The sequence below is a fragment of the Numida meleagris genome, chromosome 2 (assembly GCF_002078875.1).
Source record: "Numida meleagris isolate 19003 breed g44 Domestic line chromosome 2, NumMel1.0, whole genome shotgun sequence".
Lineage (NCBI taxonomy): Eukaryota > Metazoa > Chordata > Aves > Galliformes > Numididae > Numida > Numida meleagris.
The window spans coordinates 66,193,497-66,216,660 of record NC_034410.1 but is presented as its reverse complement, the minus strand read 5'-3'; the positions used below and the strand labels follow the sequence as shown (position 1 = coordinate 66,216,660).

General features: G+C 39.8%; 2 protein-coding genes across 7 annotated transcripts in view; one reads left to right on the top strand and one right to left on the bottom strand.

Moving 5' to 3' along the window:
- PIGN (phosphatidylinositol glycan anchor biosynthesis class N) overlaps positions 1 to 1,574 on the bottom strand; it is a 107,817-nt gene extending 106,243 nt beyond the window's left edge. The window contains exon 1 of one of the 3 annotated variants that reach the window (XM_021389087.1): positions 1,464 to 1,574. The gene's annotated coding sequence lies outside the window, so the exon portion shown is untranslated. The remainder of the gene's footprint in view (positions 1 to 1,463) is intronic. The other 2 variants (XM_021389086.1, XM_021389084.1) reach the window with 2 other exon arrangements.
- The window catches only part of KIAA1468 (KIAA1468 ortholog), a 73,679-nt gene continuing 52,322 nt past the window's right edge, over positions 1,808 to 23,164 (top strand). For all 4 annotated transcript variants that reach the window (XR_002436094.1, XM_021389080.1, XM_021389081.1 and 1 more), the window contains exons 1-2: positions 1,808 to 2,314; positions 17,267 to 17,356. Coding sequence is in view for 3 of the 4 variants with exons in the window: in XM_021389080.1 (XP_021244755.1) it covers positions 1,837 to 2,314; positions 17,267 to 17,356 (568 nt within the window). In the remaining variant the exon portion in view is untranslated. The remainder of the gene's footprint in view (positions 2,315 to 17,266; positions 17,357 to 23,164) is intronic.

Here is a 23,164-nt window from a genome sequence, read left to right as displayed (position 1 = left end):
GTCCAGTATATTAAGATCGTAGAGTCCTCAGTACAAGAGAGACAGGGACCTGTTGGAATCCATCCAAAGGGCCACAGAAATGATCCAAGGGATGGAACACCTCCCCAACAAGGATAGACAGAGAAATGGGGCTGTTCAGCCTGGAGAAGAGAAGGCGCCAGTGAGACTGGTCTTTAAGAATATTAATAGGGGCTGTAAGCAAGAAGGAGACAGACTCTTTTGCAGGGTCTGTTGTGACAGGACAAGGGGAAATCGTTTCAAACTAAAAGAGGGGAGATTTAGACTGGATATAAGGAAGAAGTTTTATTGTTGTTGTTTGGGGTTTGGTTTTTTTTTTGTTGTTGTTGTTTTGTTTTTGTTTGTTTGTTTTTTTACAGTAAGGGTAGTAAAACACTGGAACAGGTTGCCCACACATGCAGTAGATGCCTCATCCCCGGAGATAAAATTCAAGGTCAGGATGGATGGCGCTCGGAGCAACCTGATCTAGCCATAGACATCCCATTGAATCAGCTTGACACAGAGAACTCTTGAGTTAGCAGGAATTCAGTACTTTCAAAGAAACAACAGAAACCAACGCTGACTTTACACTGTACCATTTACAAGTTGAACTCTCTTCAGTAAGGAAACACATACTGAAGGTAGCATGTAACAAGAGAGTCCTGTCAGGAAACACCAGAGGTAACACCTTCACACCATGGTTTTGTCAATGGGAACAGCATGCTTCCAGACATGCGGCCTCTTACTACTAATTTTCAGTTTTGACAGATACAAGGCAGGCAAAGACACCTCAGAAAAACAAACTTTCAGTTGTTTAGAGTGTGGGGGAGCCCTTGGCTCCACGAGAAAAAGGTACAAATAAGAGCTGGGATCTATTTAAAGACACTTTTCTTAGGGCACAAGAACTCTCAACCCTGATATGCAAGGAATCAGGCAGGAGAGGGCAGCTTAGCTAAGTCAGGGCGCTGAGACCAGGTAAAACAAAACCGAAAGGGAAAACAGATAGGAATACATATCCTGGGAACATTAAAGGGATACGGTCGGGACTGCACAGAGGGGACCAGGTAGGCACAGCTGGAACTGAATTTGGCTAGAGATATAAAAAGAAAATGTAAACAATACGGGTTTCGTCAAGCTCAAAGGACAACAAAAGAAGATGAAAAAAAAACCCTGTACTTCTCACGCCAGGTGACACAGGAGGACCCCATACAACCGCCCGCCCGTGCGGGCCCAGACCGACCCTGCCACACACCAGCACCCCTCAGGCAGCCCTACACACGCGCAACACCGAGCCTGGGCCCACCCCAGGCCACCGGACAGCCAAAAACCCTCAGGCGGACGTGCGGGCGGCCCCAAGCCGCAGAAAGCTCCCCCTGAGCCACCGAGCTCAGTCACACGCGCAACCCCTAACCCCCAACCACCACACAGGGCTCAGCAACGCCCAGTGCGCAGGCGCCGACACTCACTGCCTCCCGCTGCGAGCCCCGCCGGTATCTGCTTCCGCTTCCTCTACCGTCCTCGCGTTCCCGCCCACTGCGTCCAGCCCCGCTGCCGGCTGCAGCCCGCCCCCCGGAGGGGCCGAGAGGCGGGGCCTGGGCTCCGGGGCGCTGCTCATGATTGGCCGGGGAGCTCTCGCGAGAGGCGGGATCCGGAAGCGGCAGCGGGGCGGGTGCCGGAGCCCGAGGAAGCGGTGGTTGTCGGGGGAAGTCGCCGGTGGTAGCGCCCGTAGTATCTGAGGGAGCTGGCGGCAGACCCGGCCCTAGCCCCGCCAGAAGTGGCTGCGGCTCTGGGCGGCCTTCACCGCGACAGCGCCTCGGGAGCGCTGCGTCGGGGTGCAAGATGGCGGCGGCGGGCGGGGGCAGCAGTGTGAACCCTTTCCTCAGTGACTCGGAGGAGGACGAGCCTGAAGAAGCCAGGCCCGGCGGCGGCAGCAGCAGCAGTACCGAGCCGGGAGGACCGGCCTACCCGGCGCGGCGGCGGGAGGAGACGGCGGCCGTGGGCAGCCCCGAAGAGCTACCGGGCTTGCGGGCGCCGGGCGATGCGGCGGGGGCGGGCGGCGGTGCCGCCGCGGGGGAACCGCCGCGGGTGTCGATGGACGCGATGGCGGCGCAGCTCCTGCGGGACCAGTTCCTGCTGACGGCGCTGGAGCTGCACACGGAGCTGCTGGAGAGCGGCCGGGAGCTGCCCCGGCTGCGGGATTTCTTCTCCAACCCGGGCAACTTCGAGCGGCAGAGCGGCACGCCGCCCGCCGGAGGGGGCCTGGGCGGCAGCGTGCTCGGCGGGGCCGGCGGCAGGGAGCCCGGCTCCGGGCAGCTCAGTAAGTGCCTCCCTCTGGCCGGGGCTCGGGCAGCGGGGCTGGGAGCGGGGCTGTGCTGCGCTGGGCACGGACGTGATTGAGCCTCCCGTGAAGGTCACGCGCGTGCCAGACGTGGACAAGTGTTAGAAACGGGCGCTTTTGCACTTTCTTTAGCGCCCACTCTCAGTAGCGTGTAGACCCTACTAGGAAGAAGAGTTGAGTTTATCCATTATACCCATATTTTATACTGTTGAAGCCTACAAGCTATCAAAAATAGACTGTCAGTGCCTTGGAATGGCTCAGTCGTTCAGAGGTGGTGCTGAATTTCATGGGTATTACTTGGTTGTATATACACACAACACAGTTACCAATCATTGATGCTGGCCAGCTTTCCAAGTGCCGGCCATTGTGAGATTGAGGGTAGGGAGGATAGATGAGTATAGCTTTTGCAGTAAAAGGTGGTGAAGACGTCTGGAATATTGTCATGAAGCTGCCCTTAAAAGCTTTTGGGTTTTAATACAGCAGATAGCTTAGAATAAATTTGCTTGTGTGCTTTAACAATATAACTTTCGAGACCGGTGAACTTTTAATAAGCTGGTAGCTTATGGAAGTCATTTTGAGAGAGAGAAGGTGCCCAGCCACCTGACTTCTGAGGGCTTAATGAACTCATGGACAGTATTGATGTGAGAGGGGCTGTGGTCAGCAGTGAAAGAATTGTTTGCATATGTGTGTATTCTGAGATACCTAGAGGCATTTGGTAAACAGTCCTATGCTTTCTTTGCTTTAGAAAACATTTCAAATGTTGCAAAGAGATGCTGTTAAGATTTCAAATATGGAAAGAACTGATAGTATCTAGATGGCTTGAACAGTAAAAGATGGAGAGGCTTTCAGCTTTTGTAATTCTTAAGTATATTTTGAAAACAGTATGGGTTTTTCCTTCATGTTGATTATACTGCGCTTATCTTGTTTACAGATACATAGAATTTTGAACTTGGCTTTGTCCAACATTCAGTAAGGTTCTTTTCATGATAAGATTGGTGAATGTTGGAAGAACTCTGCTTCAAGGCTATGAACAGACCTTAATTTCTATTTCATTAAAAACAGCATCCTTAAGGATTCCAATCGATTCACCCCACTGCCTAAACATTCTCTGTGCATTGTTAATGTATGTTGATTCTAGTTGCTGGTTACATCCACACTAGAATTAGATGAACAGCGGTCTGTGTAACTGTGATCTTAACACACTCAATAAATTGACTTTGTGGAGTTCTAGACCAGCATATATTTATGTGAAAACATCTTTATGATAATTTCGCTGACCTGCTGAATGATGGATAAGGAAAGGTTGCCACTATTAAAAAGGAGAGCCTTCAAAGGATAAAAGAGAGGATCTAAAACTTTTTTTGGTGCTGTGTGATAGTACTGAGGCATAATAAAAGTAACTATCATGTTAGACCTTAGATTAAAGGTTATGAATAATTGTATTGAAATCTGCTCTCTGTAATAGAATATTAGTGTCCTTTTTTTGTCTCAAAAATGTTTCAAAAGGCAGTTAACACTGAGTGATGTTGAAAGGTATTGGACCCAGAACAATTTTTTAAAAATCTGTTTTTGCATAGCTCAAGGAGATTTTCAAGCTTATGGTCATCATCAGACTTCACTGAGATCTGGAAGCTAGCAGAGAGCTAGCGATTGTGTCACTGTGTCATTGCTGTTCTACCTGAGTCTAGTTGATGATAACAAGAACTGATAAGGACTCGTGTGTGAATTTAAGTCAATTTGCAAATGTTTAAAAAAAATAGATGGCAGAAGACTGATGGGCTGAAAGTTATCAGATCCTTGCAGGAGTCCTTTTTATTTCCCTGTCCCTCTACTCTGCACTGGCGAGATCTCACCTGGAGTACTGTGTCCAGATGTGGAGTCCTTTGTACAGCGGAGACATAAACCTGTTGGAGCACATCAAGAAAATGGCCACAAAAATCTTGCAAGGGATGGAACACCTCTCCTCTGAGGACAGGCTAAGAGAGCTGGGGTTGTTCAGCCTGGAGAAGAGAAGGCTCCAGGGAGACCTGAGAGCAGCTTTCAGTATCTAAAGGGGGGCCATAAGAAAGAAGGGGACAGACTCTTTAGCAGGATCAGGACAAGGGAAAATGGTTTCGAACTAAAAGAGAGGAGATTTAGACTGGGTATAAGGAAGAATTTTTTTACAGTAAGGGTGGTGAGGCACTGGAACAGGTTGCTCAGAGAGGTGGTAGACACCCCATCCCTGGAGACACTCAAGGTCAGGCTGGAGGGGGCTCTGAGCTACCTGATCTCATTGTAGGTGTCCCTGTTCATTGTAGGGGAATTGGACTAGATGGGCTGTATGATTGTGTTTTCAGAATCTGGTATTGTATTTAGTTAGAGAAATAAGCCACAGGTCAAATCCAGCGTTAAGTCTGTGTATTTGCCTCAGTTATTAGGTTAAATTCTGTTGAGAGGTGCAGATAGTTATTCCTGCGTTTGTGGACGCTTGCGGAGAATTTCTGCAAGGATATTCCAGTTACCTTCTCTCACTTCTGTATGCCTAAGTGGGTTTGAGAATAAAACAGTAGTTTTCTTCATAGAAACTATTGATGTAGAAAGTAGTGGAATTAGGCATGATTGTCATTTCAAGGTCACTCAAATTTTATGCCTCAGTGCAAAAAATTAATCATGTGGTCAACTTTTATATAATAGAAGAAGTTCTGTTGACATCTCAAGTTGGAATTCATTCTCAGCGCTAGCCCTATACCTGCTCCCACCACCCCCAACTTAGGTGAGTCTTTGTGGTTGTATGCTGAGGTGGTTTGATGGTTTGAGTGGATGCAGAAAAAGTGACAAGCAATTGTTAATAAATGCAAAGCGTGCTTGGAATGTTGCTCTAGGATTTCTGTGGAGCAACTTGAAGCTTTGCAGTGTATGCCCATAGATGTACAGAATGGGAGAATTTCAGTGCAGGTGCTCACTGACAAGCTAAATATGAGTCCATACTGGCATTTTTTCTCCCCTTATTTTCTTTTATTTATAGATTGCTACAAAGAAGTTGTAATAAAATATCACAGCAATTAAACAACTAGCATTGTGTGGTAAGGTAGGGACTTAGGAGCTGTTTTGTGTTTGAACCATGCTTCAGAGAACTTGCTTACAAGGCAGTTGATAGTCAGATGACTAGATTTTCTTGTATTTTTGGATAAAATACCCCTCCGTTTTGCAGCAACAGTAGTGTGTCACAGCTGCAAACAGATTGAACTATATTATGTTGAAAAATATGGAAAGGATGCTTCTGTTCTTCAAATTTAAAACAAAGTGACTTTGTGAAGGAATCAGCGCTGCTTCTTTAGTTGCACGACACATCCTTTGTATCATTTGTTTCAGCTAGATCTTCCCAAACTTCATGTTTGCCTCTTCATTGGTTTCAAAAGCAGTGAGCCACGTCTGCCAGACTGTTTTGAAACCACTTTTCTAAAGCTGGTCATATGAATGGTATAGTTTGAAAGTCCCTGCTTCGTATAGTATTGCAGATCTCTTACAAGACTTTGGTTATCACCTACAGTTCAAATTTAAATTCATGTCTCCTTCCCCTCACCTTTGTACAGTATAAGTAGAGGTACTTAAAGCTGAGAAATAATTCAGTGGATTGAATGTCTCATCTTTATTGTCCAGACTCAAATGTTGTGCCAGTAAATCCTTGAGATTGACCACCATAATTCAAGCTTGAGCATCATGCCTGGTTAATGCTGTTTCCTGAAGGGATGCAACTTGCACTCTTAAAACTAGCTTTAGTTCTGAAGACAGATTAGAACCTGCCTTTTAATTTCTTCCATGTAGAGAAGAAACATCTTCTAAAATTTGAAACAGCTTTAATGAAAATAGTAAAGAAAGAGGTTTAACTTGGATGCTGCATTTCGTGAGATGCTTTATTTCCTGAGTATTTCCCGAGTGAAGTTGTTTGTAAGTTTCCAGGGAGTTGATTCCAATTATGTTAAATTAATCTGCAGATATAGATATTAAGTTAATTCTGCTACTGTGTAGTAAACTCCAGGGTTTGTTTGTGGTTTGGGACTTTTTTGTTTGTTTCAGATGTAGCGAAGTACCCTCTGGATTTGCTTTTAAGCCTTTGAAATTCAGTTGGGTCCTGCTGCACGTGGGAAGAGCTTATTGATGATGCTGCCATACGAAAGAGGCGTCTTCCTAGCAGCTCTTAGTGCTGAGTTGCAGACGCTGTGACAATGTGGCTGTGTATGGGCCCTTGTCATTATCAGTGTTTCACCCAGCTTTTTGCTTTGAATGTCTGTCAGAACAGGGATACCTGTTCACTCAGCTTAAATGGCAGTCTCAGGTTGGAAATTAGAAAGGTGTAATATCAGTTGTTTGAGTGACTAGCTCTTGGGTTGTCTTGTTTTTTTCTGGGTTGTGGTTGGATTGGTTTGTTTTATTGCTTTTGTCATATTATAATGTTTGTTGGTTTCTTCATGAAAGTAACCAAAAACAGCTGTGCTCTTGTTAGCTACCCCTCCAGACACTGTGAGGTCGTGTGATTGTGGGTAAGATGGTGGCTGCAATACCTGTGTTAGGAAAGATTAGGGTTATATCATGTTATCACTGAGTAGCAAGTGTTCCTTATGTTCAGATTATACTTTACCTTGCAGTAACTCATTTGTATGTTTTTCTCTTAGGACGTTTACAGATACCCTCTGGGGAATGTAGCTGCATGAGTCTGGGCTTCCTGTTCTGTTCCTGTGCCAGAGCTGCTGTTAATGTTCTGTAGGGGGAGAGCAAAAGTGAACCTGTGCACATAGCCTAGTGCTGTAACTAGTTCAGTTATGTGTGAGTTCAGCCATGCCTTGCTTGAAAGTTGTGGCAACATGAGCAAACTTTGCACTGAAGCAGTGGGTGTTTCCTCCTACCAGTTCTGGTTTTGTGGAGAGAAGGCAAGAAGATTAGTGAGAGCTTTGTGTTTGAGAGCAGCTTTTGGAAGCTGCTTAAGCTTCTCTGCATGTAATTTCAGTTCTCTACAAAGTATATGGAGTTTCTTATAGATTCTCTTCCTCTGGGAATTAACGGTTTTGTGGTAGAAGATATAACTTGTAAATTCTATTCCACTGAGAGGGTGTTTGCTGGAAATCTATACAAGATTCACTGCCTGATATTAAAAGATTTGTCTAGTGTTAGCGGGCAAGCCATGATAAATTAGGCAGTGGTATCAAGGGAATTGGAAGCTGGCAAAGTCACTGGTGCAAAGTCCACCGTGATTAATTTCAGTGTTGTAACTGATGTATTTTATAAACTCAGAATTAATGAAAATATGGAGGAATGTATTTTTTCAGGAAGTTCTCTTGCTTTCAAATTAAACTAAGATTTCTAACGCATTCTGAGTTGCATGATTTACATGTGGAGCTATTTCAAATGTAGCATCAGAAGCGTCTTTCCTATCAGTAGGTAGAGATCTTTAAATCTTATTCTGCTGTGTTCTATCTTGCAACTATGTAGATTAAATGTATTACTTGTATTTGTTTTTTTGATATATTGTAAAGATGCAGGTTTGATAAACTGCAGTGGATGCCCCTCTGACATAAGCTAAAAATTTCAGTAAAGCTTTTAGGCCTTGTATTTTTAATTATGGTACACATGCCTGAGATGTGACATACATGTATGCTGAGTTTGCTGGACAAGATGTTTTTTTGTTTTCTTTGTTTTGCTTTAAATAGTCCAAGATGAAAAAGCCTTTGAGAATTACTGAAGTCTCTTCCCCTGTGTGCACCATAGGGGACAGGCAATTTACTTCCTCCCTTCATGTAATATACTTCTGCATGATGGTGACGCAACTGAAAACTATGCTTTTGAATTGGAGGAAATACTATTATGTAAAAACTCGGGGCATAAGAAATTCTTATTTATGTAGCAAGTAACTTCTCATGTGGATTTGATGTTGGTGGGGCAGGGGGAGAACTGGCAAATATTCTCATTTGACAGACAGCTATTGAATACCTCGAAGGAGAGAGAGAGTCCACAACCTCTGTGCAACCCTTGCCAGTGTTGGGTCACCCTGACAGTAAGAAAACTGTTCCTGATGTTCAGAGGCACCTCCTGTGTTCCAGCTGTACCCGTTGCTTCTGCTCCTGGCGTTGAGCGCCACTGAAAAGAGCCCCTGTTGTCTTTGCATCTTCCCTCCAGACATTTGTACGCAATTATGAGATCCAGCTTTAGTGTTGGTTTTTCTCTAGGCTGAATTGATGTAAGGTAATTTAGCTTGCTACCAGAGAATATAACGGGAGTCTGGGTTACTATGGAGAATGGAAAAATCCTTGTAATGCAAGCTGATCAATATGCTTGAGGCCAGGCAGTGCTGCAGCTGAGCATATGGAGTTAACTCAATTCTTTTGATGCTTTCTAATTTCTGCTGAAGCCAGCTGGGGTCTGGAGCTGGAAGAAGTGCCTCTGTGCCATGCTCCTCCCTTAGCTGCTGTTTTGGGAAGCTCTGGTAGCTCAAGTGCACCACAGGGAGCCGTGCTGGGTTTGGTGTTTTCCCCAGAGTACCATGCTGTCTGGATCTCTGTTCACTGCAGCGGTGCTCAAATGGCTTTTAGCAGGGCCAGCTTAATTCTTTGAGAATCAAATAATTTGGGTTCTGCCTGAGTTTGTGCAGTTAGCTACCTATTGAAGCAGTGCACTTGTTGTTGGTATGGCTCTTCATGAGGTCAGCTGAGGTGCATCTGTGTCTATATCTTAACCCAGGTCACTCATGAATGTGTTATTTTTCTTATTTTCCACTTGCATTTCTTCCTTCTCCTGAGTTTCTGCTGTGCTTCCGTTATGAGACTATTGTAATGTATCTAGCAAAGTATTACGTATACTGGTGATTTAAACTAGTGAGGAAGCATAGATGAGTTATTTTCCAAGTAGTTTTAGGGTTTTTACCCTCACATGTCTTCAAGTTTTCTTAGCTCATTAGTGATATGAAGTAGGTTTCAAATTGGTTTGGACTTCCTTGCGCAGACTAGTATGATCATCCTGAACACCTGTTAAAAATTCTAGGTATCTTGTAAATTAATTACTCTGGTAGCTGAAAGTTAATTTAATTCTGCTAGCTGTACTTAATTTACTTTCCATTTAATGTGATGGTTGTCTGATAACTTACTTCCAGCACATAGCAACTCTGAAAATTCATCAGGTCTCGTTTAGTGGGAGCGTCTGGAAGAGGGCAGAAGAAATGCTTACAGTAGCAAAACCAAGCTCATAGGCTGGGTGTGTACAACTCAGTGCTCATGGGATAAATGACTTACAGGATCCCATTTCTATATCGGGTTTAGTATAGCAACGTGGAATGTGTTAATCTGCTGTAAATTTCTGCAAGTTCAAATTGATTTTAAAAACTTGACCAATAAGTCTGTTTCTTCCTCAGGTTTTATGCTAGATGAGGTATCTGCTGCCATGGATCTGGTTTGCATTGCTGAGTGATCCAGCAGCGCTAAGCTTTGGAACAAGTTGAAACATGTCAGAACTTCTAAATGCAGCATCTAGTTAAGACTTTTCAAAGTAATATTGCTCCACAGTTGCCTTATGAAATCTGGTAAGGCTTAGGATAAAGAAAGTTGCTGTATCACCTGTGGGGAATTTAATAGCTCAACTAATTTATTCATGTGTATTGCACAGTGTATTACACAATCTGTCTATTTCAGTTGCTACATAATACAGCCTCAAATATAAGATGTGACTTGATAATTGTGTTTTGAAGTGTTAATGATGTCTGATTCTTTAATGTTGAAAATCCTCCAATGAAACTGTTCAGGTTTCTGTTTCATTCCACATCTGTGAATGCTAATCCCTCTTGCCAGTTGGTTTATTCACTTATATGTATTTGCAGTTCATTGCTAGTGTGGAGTTTAAACACAAGGAAGTGATAAAAGAAGAAGTCCTTTCCTTGTCCCAGATGGTCTTTGTCTCCAATTTCCTCAGTGTCTGTTCCCATCTGCCTGTGATGTGCAGGATGGCTGAAGATGCGAGTTATTCAAGGACGTGTTTTTGTAGGCCGCTATCTTGAGAAGAAAGCAAGAAATCTGTTTCATGCCTGTTAGGGCTAGTTTAGTCTAGGTTTTGAATATTTAAGGTAGGTTAGATGCTTAATCTGCTGACTTCTTTAGCAACAACAGAAACAGATCTACAATGTGTATTCGTACACTTGAATTTTCTTTTATTTAACAGTTGTATTGCACATGTAGCACAGGGGGAAAAGGATACAAGCAGCAGATCCAAGTAGTTTCTAAGGAATCTTGTCAATTGGGATCTGCTATGAGAGTACTTGCTGGTGTGCCTGTATCTTCTTACATGAAAATTACTTTGGATATCCTAAGTGTAAAGATAAGCAACAGTCAAGGCATGTCCTAGAGTATAGCTTTTTTTCTGAGATGGAAGCAGAGTGTTTTTCCAATGTCTTTGATTTGCAGACCCCTCAGAAACTAACAGGAAAAAAAACCAACTGTCCTTATGCTCTCCTTATGACCTGATTTTTCTTTGGGTGCAGTATTTGTCCTCAGTGTTTCCTCCGTGCAAGAAAGGTTGCATGTATTTGCTGGGAGGAGGGAGAGCTTACTCAGAACAACTCATCAGGATAAGCTCTTAAAATTGCATAGAATCACACCCTCACTAATATCAAAGCTTATCTTGATAATAGTCTATTGATTGTAGGATGAAAGCCACTACAGTAAGTAGCATTTCTTAGCTTTTTGTTTCTCGTGTATCTGAGAGTATCTTATAATTGGATTTTTTTCTCAAATTCTCTCGAATACAGCAGTCGTTACATAGTTTTCTGACATCTATAATTCCTGACTACGTACTTTGTATGGTAGTTAATAAAATCTGGAGTCTCATGTACTATTATATTTTAAGGAGAAACATATCTGTTGGCTGAATAATTGTAGGTTTTTAATTCATAAGAATATCAAACATGAGCAATTCCCTGTTTTAATCTCTCTTTTTTCTGCAAAGCAGATTTTCTGTGATCAGTTCAAGAATGAAGAGTAACTTAAATCCACAGTTGCAGAGAAGTGCAACTTAGAGTTCTAATGTCAAGGAGGCCTTGTTAAGGTTGAAATCCTATGTCATAAAAATTTAATTCAGAGATGAGAGTCTCTTGTTGTCAAATAAATTACTTCTGGTAGATCAAGTTGCTTGTACGATACTTCCAATACCAATGTCAGAGCACTTCAACCATCTTTGAAATAAAAAATATGTCAGTGCTTTTGGAAGCTGATCTTCTAGACGTCTGCGTGCTTATTTATATAGAGAATTCCATATATTTATTTTCTGATGTCCAGTGGACTTAACAATATTCCATAATGTTTTTTCAGGTCTGTGAAGTGTTTATAGGCTGTATTCCTGCTTAGTAAGGCTACAAGAAATGACAAGTAGAACTCTATTAAACAGTTATGCTTAATGTCTTCCAAGACAGAAAACAACAACAAAAAAACTATTTCTATTTTTTGTATGTGTGAAAAACAGTGGATTTTTTGTTTCCTCTTCTCCAAATAATGATGTGCAAGGATGGATTTCTGAAGAGCCTACATGATGGTTTCCTAATAGTGTGATAGGCTTAAGTTTTTAGCCAAGGTAATGGACTTGGGACTTCTAGTGTCTCCAGAATAGTTTGTCTTCCAATGCTGTCTGCTTACAACTGTTTCTTCCTACATAAGAACATATAATACACTTAAAAACCTGGTCTCAAATGGAATGAATTTGATACTAGTATGCTGAATATTCAGTAAAAACCTACCTTTGGACTTTATTGGGAAGTATTCTTTGTGTTGCCTCTTGTTCCATATGATGCTGACCAAAATAAAATTGCCAGCAGCCAAGTATTACTCTGATTGGTTTAAAATGTGATAACAGTCTTGTTTCAGGGTTACAGATGCTTTTCTGTTCAAGTGAATGCTTGCAAGTAGAGATGCCAAGTGGATTGGTCTTTTACATGTGTATTATTTATTGAATTTCAAGGGGAAAGTTCTTGATATTCATACAGCCCGTTTCGGTATATTTCTAGTACACAGTGATAGGGTTCCTTGTCATCATAGGGAAAACACAGCAATTTAGTAGCTGCTCTACTAACTAGTTATTTTTAGATTAATTTAGGTGTTTGCAGAGTAAATGCAGATAGCTTCTAAAATGATTTTTTTTTCTTGAGCCTTTTCATTGATATAGTTTTGTTTAGTTTTAGGTGATTTAAGCACTTGTGTAGAAGTATTTCTTTATTAAATACTCTGCATAAGACAGCAACTTATTTCTGCTTAATTCATGTACTTTAAATCTGTGGTTAATATTATCCTTGTTGGTGTCCCTTTAGATAAACAGATGGAAATAAACTGTTTAAACCACCAGAGTGAACAAAACTTCATCTTTTGGGTGGTGTTTGGAACTAGATGAGGTGGTTGCAACTAGATGATCTTTTAAGATCCCTTCCTACCCCATTCATTCTATGATTCTATTATTCTTTTCCTTGTTATTTATGTCACTGGAAGGGACTGCCACTTTTCAAGTTCGGGGGTTGTTTTTGTTTTTGTTTTTTTTTTTTACATTTTCCTCCTTTAGAAAGTTATACTCACCTTGTAGTGAAGGAAAGAGGTGAATGTGCCTGGGGAGCAGAAGCTAACAGGTGGTATCTGCCTGCAACACAAGTAACAACTCTGGCAATAAAAAGGGAATCAAAGCTGTTTTCCTCTGGAATGAGGCAGTATCTCAAAAAATAAGTCAGTGAGCAAAACGTGATGATGGACCTGATTTTAAACTTCAAAAATCAAATGACAGTAGTTGTATTTTCCAAAAAATGCCTTGAAGAACACTTCTTAACTTTGATCAAGTGTCAAGTGCGATTCTTAACTTTTTTATTTTTCTTGCACAGGCTCTGTGTTACTATCCCAGCCTATTTCCTGGCATTTCACTAGCAGCAGATCTGAGAAGTCAAACCCTATCTTGCTTGCTTGCTTGCACACCCGTGGTACTCTCTTGCCACCTTGCAGTGTTGCACTTCATGGAGTTTTTCGTACCTGCTTGTCAATACTCATTGCATTGTTTTGACATTCTGAAACATGAAACTGACAACGCTTTGTTTTTTTTTCTTTCTTTTTTTTTTTTTACTAATTGGTAATAAGGAATTATGGACTAAAAAGAAAGGTGCTTCAATTGAGAATACCAGAGTAACAAATATAAAATCCACACACAAACTGTTAGTAAGAATGTGCATACTATAACAGCAAAATGGTTTCCTACTACTGTGTCACTTCATTTTTTGTTAGAGCAGAAACAGAATTCAGCCACAGCATGCTTTCTCCCTGCAGGGTTCCGCCTTGATTATCCTTGTCAAAGAACATAAGCCTAAGATTTTTCTTTCTTATTAAAAAGACATTAACTAAAGAAATATACTTTGTTCCCTAAAAAATTGATGGTTTTTTCCTTATCAGCTCAGAAAAGTAGTTCTCACTGGAGCTACTCAGGTGAGCTGCATGGGCTGAGCACAGCTCTCCCTATCCCAATTCTCCTTCCAAGAGCCCTGCTAAGTTCTCTCAGTGAGTGAAGCCATGTGTTACCTGCAGGGAAGTGCTGTTTTCAGCCTCTGATCCTTTGCTGTGCAGGTACATTATTATTATTTTTATAGAAACATACCTTGAGGCTATAAAATGTTATTCCATAATTTTCTGGGGGCTGATGTTAGTCTTGGGAGATAAGCCTCTGCTGATGACTGCCTGTGAGGAAAGTAGGGAGAAGTGAGACGCACAGCTGCATTTCATGTAGGTGGAGCAGTGGGGCAGGCGTGTTGTTGTTTAGCTTTGGGCAGCCTCCAGCATGTGTGCACTCTGACTGTTGTTAATACCATACCCTGCATGCTTGCCAGCCCTCACCTTCCTGGGCAGCATTTTCAGTTAGCTGCCTCTTTCCACCTTGTTATCCCAGGTGATCCCCTAGCCTCTCTCCAAAATCCCTCCTCGCTGTTTAAACCTACTGTTCAAATTTGTGTTGGACTTGGTTCTGTTTCTTTAGAAGTTTCAACATGTGAAGAACTCCAAAATTCATCTCATAGTCCCAGTGGCAGGGAGGCAGAGGTGCTGCTGTGGCACTGAGTGGAAGGAAGGGATCCTTTTGCTGCCCACTTTCCCCTTGGCTCGGTAGCATCAGTTCCCATGGGCAGAAGGTTCACGTGGCACTGCTGGCTTTGCAGTGTGAACACAAGAAGAGGGAGCTGCCACTTGGGCCTCACCTCACCTGGCTGTGGTGGGAGCCCATCTTTCCAAAGGGGTGGTAGAAACAAATTACCTGTTGCTTGAAGCACCTTCACTGGGAAGCTGTGGCCGTGCACAGTGCTGGTGATTAATCTTCCCTTATAGCTGCCATTTGGCATGGCCCATAACCTCAGCTCTGATGACTTGCTGTTGCCTGTGTAGCCTGTTTGGCCAGGCGGTGTCTCAGCCCAAGCGCTCCAGCACTGGTGGCCTCTTGCCAGTGTAGCAGGAACCAGTATTAAAGCCACACCACATATTTTAAAGGCAGTGTACTGTAGCAAAGTAGTAACAGAAACCTTGTTACATTATTCAAGCTAACCATTGCACTGTAGAAGCTATACTTTCCCTACATCTGCAATATGTATCACTTAAAGAGATGCTGAACTGAGAAGATCCTGTTCAGCCTGTGTGTATATGCTACTGCAGTGCCTTTTCCTTCAGCATTTGCTTGGATGGCCTGCACCTTTCTCAGTTTAAATTCAGGTTCCACCACAGTGATAAAGATGGTTTTCATTGTAAATCGTATCTTCAGTTAGACTCCATTATCTCCACATTGTTCAAGCACGTGGCACCAAGTTTAATTTACCTGTTTGAGAAGGAAAGTAAGTTATGCATGAGGGGTTATACGTGCCAGCCTGTATGTAAGGAGAGCATTAGATGTTTGCTGTTACCATCTGTACTCAGATGATGAGAGAGAGTTTCAATGGTGAATGTACAAATTTCAAACTTCAGAAATTGCTGGTGTGCACGTAGATGTGATGCTTAAGGTGCTTTCTGGATGTTCATATCATCAAAGCGCATGGTTGTGGGGTTTTTTTTTTTTAGTTTCTATAAGGACCATTCATGTAAAACTGGTGGGTATTCGCTGCCTGGGAACTGTTGGATTTACAGCTGCTAATACAATCTTAAATGGTTTCTGTTGTATATATATATCTTGATACAGACTTAGTATGCAATAAGACTTTTTTTAATTTTTGGTTGCTGCTTTGGCAAATAGGTTTGTGTTTCGTTGCTGGGTTTCTTTTTTGAGCTTTGGTATGGAAAAAGTATTTTTGCATACAGCTTTGAATGACTTGATAATTATTATGTGGTTGACTACCTGAAAGTTTGGGAGTTGTTTCTCTGATGTTACCTGCTGTGTAAGAGACATTGTAAATGATGCTGTGCCGCAATGATGCTATATATAAGACTGGGTCACTTATCTCAAATACTTTTTACTCATCTCAAGTAATTTTTATTTAAATTTTTATTTATATTATTTTATTTATATTTTTATTTATATCCTGTTTCTTTGTTTAAGCTGAGTCTTGAATTCAATTTTAGCTAAGAACCTACAGTCTCAAATGAAATAAATTGGAACAGTACTTACTGAACAGCATTAGGCGTTCTGACACATCAGATCTGAAGACTTTCATGCCATGCGTTCGAAATTCGTGTTTTCTTTTGAACTTAATCACTTCTGACTCTGATGTGTGTGTATGTATGCGTATATGTATCTACACATTTGACAGGCTCTTCAGTTTGGTGCTGTCTTATTCTACTTGAGCTAGGAAACTTGTTATTCTGTAAAGTTTTGCAAGTAAGCAAAACAGTCTGTATCCAGATGTTCTGATTTCCTTCTAGTGCTGGTTTATGTGTACAGAGGGTGTCATGAGACCTTACGTGTCAATGTAAGGCTCAAATGTGCAAAAAAAAAAAACCCAAACATTAATAGATTATTTAACTTTTGACACAATATAGAATTACTTCTTTTTAAATGCTTTCTGTGGTGTTAGTCATGACAGAATGTGACTGACAGGTGATGAAATTGCTTCTATTCCTGCTGGCAGTTGCTTTTTTTTTTTTTTTTTTTTTTTGACAGCCATGTGGAATTTGTTCTTTGTTAAACTGACAACAGCTCTAATAGTTAAAATTATTTCTGGAGAGGTACATAGAAATTAATTTCAAAAGGAGGGGTGTGATTTAAAGTACGTAACACAATGGAACATGCAAATTATGAATGTATTCTATTTATTTTGGTTTCTGTTGCTATTTGAGCAATTCCATTGCACAATTTTTCTAATGAAAGAAGGAGGTCAAATGAAAAATATAGAGGCAAGATCAAATTATTTTGCGGGTTACTGAATTTCTTGATTTAAAAATTAAATTCTAGAGCATAAATATTAAAATTGCAGTACTATGGACTGTGTTTGTCTTGCTTTATTTTTGCTGTAACACATTCCTCAGTTAATGTTCTATTAAGTGGATCTGTACTGAATGTAATGGATAGAGTTGGGAGTTAATACAGAGAATACGCTATGCCAACGTGACTTAAAATACTACAAAGAGGAACAGAACTGCTTGCAACTTGTTACAGAGCAGTTTGTATCTATTTGTTTCTTATTGCGTACTCATTTATGTCCATGCAAAGTCTTTGGCCCTTGTGGAAAAGGGAAGGAGCTGCTGCATGCTGTTCCTGACATATTGTGAGGAGGGCAGAAATGCTGTCTTTTACAAGTGGAAAAGGGTAATGCATTTGTCTAGAGACAGACTTTTTGGAAAATGTAGTGAAATTTCAGTCATGCAGCACAGTTCACATTTTACTAATAATTTTTGAAATGCAACGTTTTGACTTTATTAAAACTAGTCAAATCTTCAGGACTTCTGAAGTTGTTTTTTGCTTTTTGGTTTTTTCTTCTCTCTTAAGATCGCGCTGGAAGCATCAGTACTCTTGATTCCTTAGATTTTGCAAGATACTCCGACGATGGCAATAGGGAAACGGACGAAAGAGTAGCAGGTAAGTTTGTATGATTTAGGAATCACAGATTGACAACTTTACTATTTGTCTTGTTGCATTTAGCAGCAACGTATTTAAATAAATATTCCCAAAGGTGCCAAGACTTCACTGTGGTAGTTTACCTAGTCACTTAATGATATATCAGATTTCAGATGTTGTACTGTAATGATTGTAAATATTCAGGCATGTGTGCTTCTATATGACTTAAGCAAGGAGTATACTTGAAGCCTGGGGCCAATCTCAGACAACAGAATAGTATTTTGATAATGCATGTTGGCTGCTAGCGTATGGTTGAAACACTTCCTAAATCAGTCTATGTAGCAGTCTGTGGCCACTACATAGGTGGCAGCTTTCTGATGTGAAGATTTGGAGTGGAACATCTGGTTAAACATAGCTTATGTGCAGATCAAATATGCATTGCTAAACCCATAGTGAATTCTGCATTTTCTCAGTTCCATCTTTGCCATGAATCTTAACTGTAGCACTTTTCTTCCCATTTGATTTCTAGATTGTGTAAGATTTTTTCTTGTGATAGGGCTTTTTGCTTCTTGCAGTTCTGAATTAAGAACCTTGGAAGTTTTTAATTTTAGGATTTTCAGTTATCTCACACAAGGCAGAGACTGCCTTTCTTTTACATTTGAAATTATTATTGTAATCTCTTTTGCATATGAGCCATGTTGCTATAATCCAGTTTGTTTTCCTGAGTTTAGTTGTTTAGCTATTCACAGCTTCTCTAGAGAAAACCATAAAATCTTTGTGGAACTTGCTGCTCAGTTTATTTCCTGTGCAATTGTACTACTCAGTACCATAAGCACCTGGAATTTGTCCATGCTGTGACCTTTGTTCACATTGTTTAGCTTTATGAAGCCCGAAGTGATGGAAGCTGCATTGCTTCTGCTCCGTACTCTTATCTCTGCTTCAAATCACCATGCTTCATCGTGGTGAAATCCATGAATGTGAAGCAGATTCAGATACTTTGATATTCTGGCCTGTAACTATAGGTAATGATTTTTCTTTTATTTGTATGAAAACTGCCATGTTTTCTAAACAGTATGTTTAGGGAACCCAGATATTTCCGTATCATGTTCTGGAATACAACGCGAAAGCAAACATTTTCTAGAGTTTTTAAATTTTCATCATCTTGACAGATATTTTCTGCATCTAGGCAATCTTTCTTGACGGTACTATTATTGAGAGAGTTAGCTTGATCTTTGCTTGGAGCTGTGTTTTCTAATTGAAGTGGATTATGGAAAGTAAGAAGTGGGCAGAACTGACATCTAGCAGAACCATTCATCTTCTGGTGGAACATTAATGACAAAGTATTGATTGTTTACAGTATGAAATCAATACATCCTAAAATGAAGTACTAAATGTAATAAATTGTTTCCTAGAACAAAGATTTTGGAAGACTACAGTATATTAATTGACTATCATCGTGTAATAGATAAGTAAACTATTTGTCAGAGTATTTAAATTACATGCCTGTGTTCTTTAGAGAGGTTTTTCCATGAATTGCTAAAAGTGATGTAAGAATCAAAGCAAGACTAGATAGGATTTCTGGTTGCTTGTAAAGTCTTTAAGTTTTCCAAAACATTATATTTCTAGTTTAGTTGCTTAAAATATCTTGCATCAATTCTGAATCAAACCATCTACCCAAGCAGTAAACTGTCTCATGGAAGTCCCTTCAGAAAACTGCCAAGTCTTCAATATGCACACAAAAAAATATTTCAGTAGTGATTGCAAAACCTTTATATACCCAGTTCCTTCTTTGAACAAAAGCTGGCTATTAACTTCTACTTTTGAAGTCAACCTTAGCTGCAAATGCGCTTTGAAATCTAAGTCTACTCTGCTTCTTACCATTTTTTTTTCTCAGCAAAAGGCATTGATGCATAGGAGTTAAAACTACAATCTATTGCAAAAACTGCAGGCTGTGATCTGATAGTCACATATTCTTTTGATAATTCTCAGAGTTAGATTTGAATAGTTTCTTTTTGAAATACATTACTCACACTGTTATCTTTGGGGTTTTTTTAGCCATTTGGACAGAATCCATGATTTCTATTATCTGTTTCCTAGCAAACGTCAAATGAAGGATAAGCATTTTCTAATCAGTCACTAAAATAAATGAATCTTGAGTCAGAAGTACTTTTAAAATGAAGCTATTACAAATCCAGTTGCAAATACTTTTTTTTTTTACATTGGGAAAACCAAATAAAAAAAATGTCCATGTGGACCATCCAAAGCTGTTGTGTTTCTGGTTTTGCTCTTATGGATGGTGTTGAAGTTGGCTGCCAGACTTCTCCTTCTGGTAGTCCAAAAAATTCTGCAAATAAGTACAAGGACTATTACTGAAATCTACTTTAAACATTTCAGTTCTGTTAGTCCAGCTCATTCCATCCGACATTAAAAAGCCTAGAAGCGAAAGTGTTTTGAGGAGTTGGCATGAACTTGTCTTTTGGGAAATCTGATCATAGGATCTAAGTGACTCTCATTTGTAATACTGTCATCAGCATGTCTGAACAGATGTAAGTCACAAAAGCCAGTCAGGATGTGGATAAACATCACGGATCTAATTGTAGTGGAAAACATCTGTTTTCTTCCTCATCTACCTGACATCTTCTGGATCTTGATATAGATGGAGAGCACTGTATAACAAACTGGATAATACATTCATCATCCACAAAGTTTTAACAACAACAAAGCATCATTGGCGCTTACAATGTACTAGGTGAAACAACTTGTTCTGTAAGACTATTAAGTGCTGAACCAGTTGGTACTAAGATAAGGTCAGTACTGAAGGATTTATGAGGCTTAGGAAACCGTCTCCAAATACTTGTGTTCATGAGAATGGGAAACCTGCTTGACGTCATATACCTGCAGTATTCAGTGTAAATAGGTCATCTGACATTCAATCTAAGAACTGAATCTTCTGCCACATCTTAAATTGACTGCCCAGTTATGTTTGTGACCTAAAAACTCTCTGTATTTTAAAATATTTGGCATTGCTAACCTATCATTGTCATCTAGTGTTCTGAGAATCTGCTCATTTTAGAAATGTGTTGCTGTTATTTCAGTGATAATAAAATGAATTATTGTCATGTAAGTAGAAGTGAATACTGAAAATGTTATTTTTCAACTTATTTGCCTTTGACCAACAAGAGTGCTGTTCACGTACATCTCGTTGTTCAGTATCCCAAATCACAAGTTGTTCCTTATAACTAACTTCTTGATCTCTGGGTCAGTAACTTCTGAAGTCATTGAAATACATGGGTGAGTAGAATGAGATTCTTGAAAAAGCCTCATTTTAAAATTTCTGAGCTATGCAGGTGAGCCTCTCATTTCGTATATGTGCTTCTTTTTTAAGGTGTATTTGAATAGCTGCATAAAAACAGAAGCACTTAATTGTTCTAATCCTTAGTTGCTTTCTTGAAAGACTCAAGTCTTTTAAATGAGGCTTAGTAATTTTTTTTCCCTGCAGATGGTATGTGTAGTGATCTGAGATCTTTAAAAAGAAAAAGCAAGAGAGCCTTTAAATTCAGCATGCACTCTTACAGGAAGATTATAAAACCTTATATCTCCTAACTGCTGCTCTCTGCCTTCCTAATAGAGGGTTAGCTTAGTTCTTTACTTTCCTAGGCTGTCTGACACAAAACTCTTTTGTACATCATTCTTAGGGAGTTTAGCTCCATTCACTAAGTACTATAATGCATTATATGTGATATGAATTCAGTCAAGCATTAAGTTCAACTTCAGCTGCCTTTATCAATGTTTTTGAAGGGTTAACCTCTCTAAGGTGTGTAAACATTAGGAGAAGGAGGGAGAGGGAGAGAGAGATCAAGTGATTTCATTTAAAAGCCAGTGCTCGGCAAATGGTTACAAAGAAAGTCAGATCATTAACAAATGGGGATTTCTGATGTTTGTTTCATTAGTGTACGTGTTGAGTTAAAAATCTTTGCATATTTTGGCAAAGTATTGCATTTCAGCGTACTTTGTAAAATAAAGAGCTTCTAATCATTATACAAAACTCTATTAAAATTGCATTGTAAATATTTGGAAAAATTTACTAAAACCTAGAAATGAACTTCTTCAAATAAAAGCTAAATTTGTGTCTTCCAGATGCACTATGGTTTGTATAGTGACAATTAGAATGTTTACGTTCCTAAGACAAGAAATGAGGTACAATTGTGAGCATACTGTTTGTAGCACAATTATGTGGCTGTTGTGACAGGCTGTGAAGTGAGTTCTTCACAAATACGGCACATTCAGAATCTTCCACTGTATACAGAGAAACATGCAGCAGAGTAATCTTCTTTTAAGGTTGACTGGGTGAAGTCCTAATGGCTTCTAACAATTTTCAGCAGCACGAGAGTTCACTAAAAAAGTAATTCTTGCCGTCTGACATGGGTTTGTCTGACATGATTTTTTTTGGCTTTCTATACCTTCAGAGTCATGTCTTATTCCTATTTGCCTTGATGAGATACCTGAGTTTTTCTAGTTTATGTTGGTTTTCTAACTTTTTTTGTTGTTGTTTTAAATTCCTATCATTCTAGTGCAGGGCACTCCTGATCTGCAACTGTTCTGGTCATTGATAATATTTTCAGAGAATAAAATGTTAAGAGTCATTTCCATCAGAAAAATCAGCCAATTTGAATTCATTACAATTTTCAAAAACAAAAAAAAACAAGTAGCTTTCAACTTAGAATCTTAACTCTGAATGCAAGGAAGTACTAAAATGATCAGATGCTTCACTACAAGAGCATTTTCTAACTTTGTTGCACAGAAGTATTTGCAGATCAGCATTGCTGAATACTAGAGATTTTACATATTTTATTCATCGTATCCTCAGTTGCGCTTTTATATCGCTGCAGTAAAATTCTGTGCATCAAACAAGTTCCTTTCATGTAGCAAATGTGGTGTACTGTAGTTAATCCTTCAGTTTTTATGGAAAAATGCAAACTGAGTGAATCTTTTTTTCCATGCATGCTATTGATCAAAAAGTTCTTAGTCAGATGTTCCAAAAAGGAAACTGGTTTTTGTAGCCTTTAGTGGCATTTCTTACTGGCAAGAGCCAATTCAGTATTTCTGCAATGTGCTGTCCTCTGCAAATATTTCAAAATGCCATGTTAAATTGTTTTCAAGCAACAATTAAAAGTCTCATTAATATATTCGTATTAAAAACAACTACAGTATTTTTAGCTTTGCTTCAGAGTCAAAATTAAGTAAATGCTAGGCATTCATTTAGAATATTCTAACCTTTTAGTACAGTAGCTGTTTTATGCTTCTCTCATCCAGTTAATTACAAAGCTTATTCTTTACGGTAACTGTAAATGGCTATTAAGACATTTACTGTATGTTTTACCAAGTACAAGATTTTAAAATTTGATGCCACAGTATGTATATGTGTGGCTTAAAATTAAAATGCGTGAAATTCCAGTGCAAGCAAAGCACTCCTGGCTCTTGCAGAGAAGATAACAGAACATGAGAAACTCACAACATTGGTAGGGGTGAGGGCAGGTGAAAGGGTCACCTAGAATTTTGTATTTTGAAATCTCTAAAACTTACACTTGATGGTTAAAAATATTATATACCCAGGATTCACTGGAAACTTTTAAGAATAATGGAGCAAAGACATTTTTCTTGCAAGCTTCTCTGTAACCACTGAGAGAGCTGCAGATTTTGCTTTTTTGTTTTTTGCATCTCTTAGATATATTCAGTGGAATTCTAAATCTTAATTACTCGTTGGATATTCCTGAAGACGTATAGTAAAACAAAAAAAGATTTTAAAAAGAGATTGTTTTTAGTAAGAAA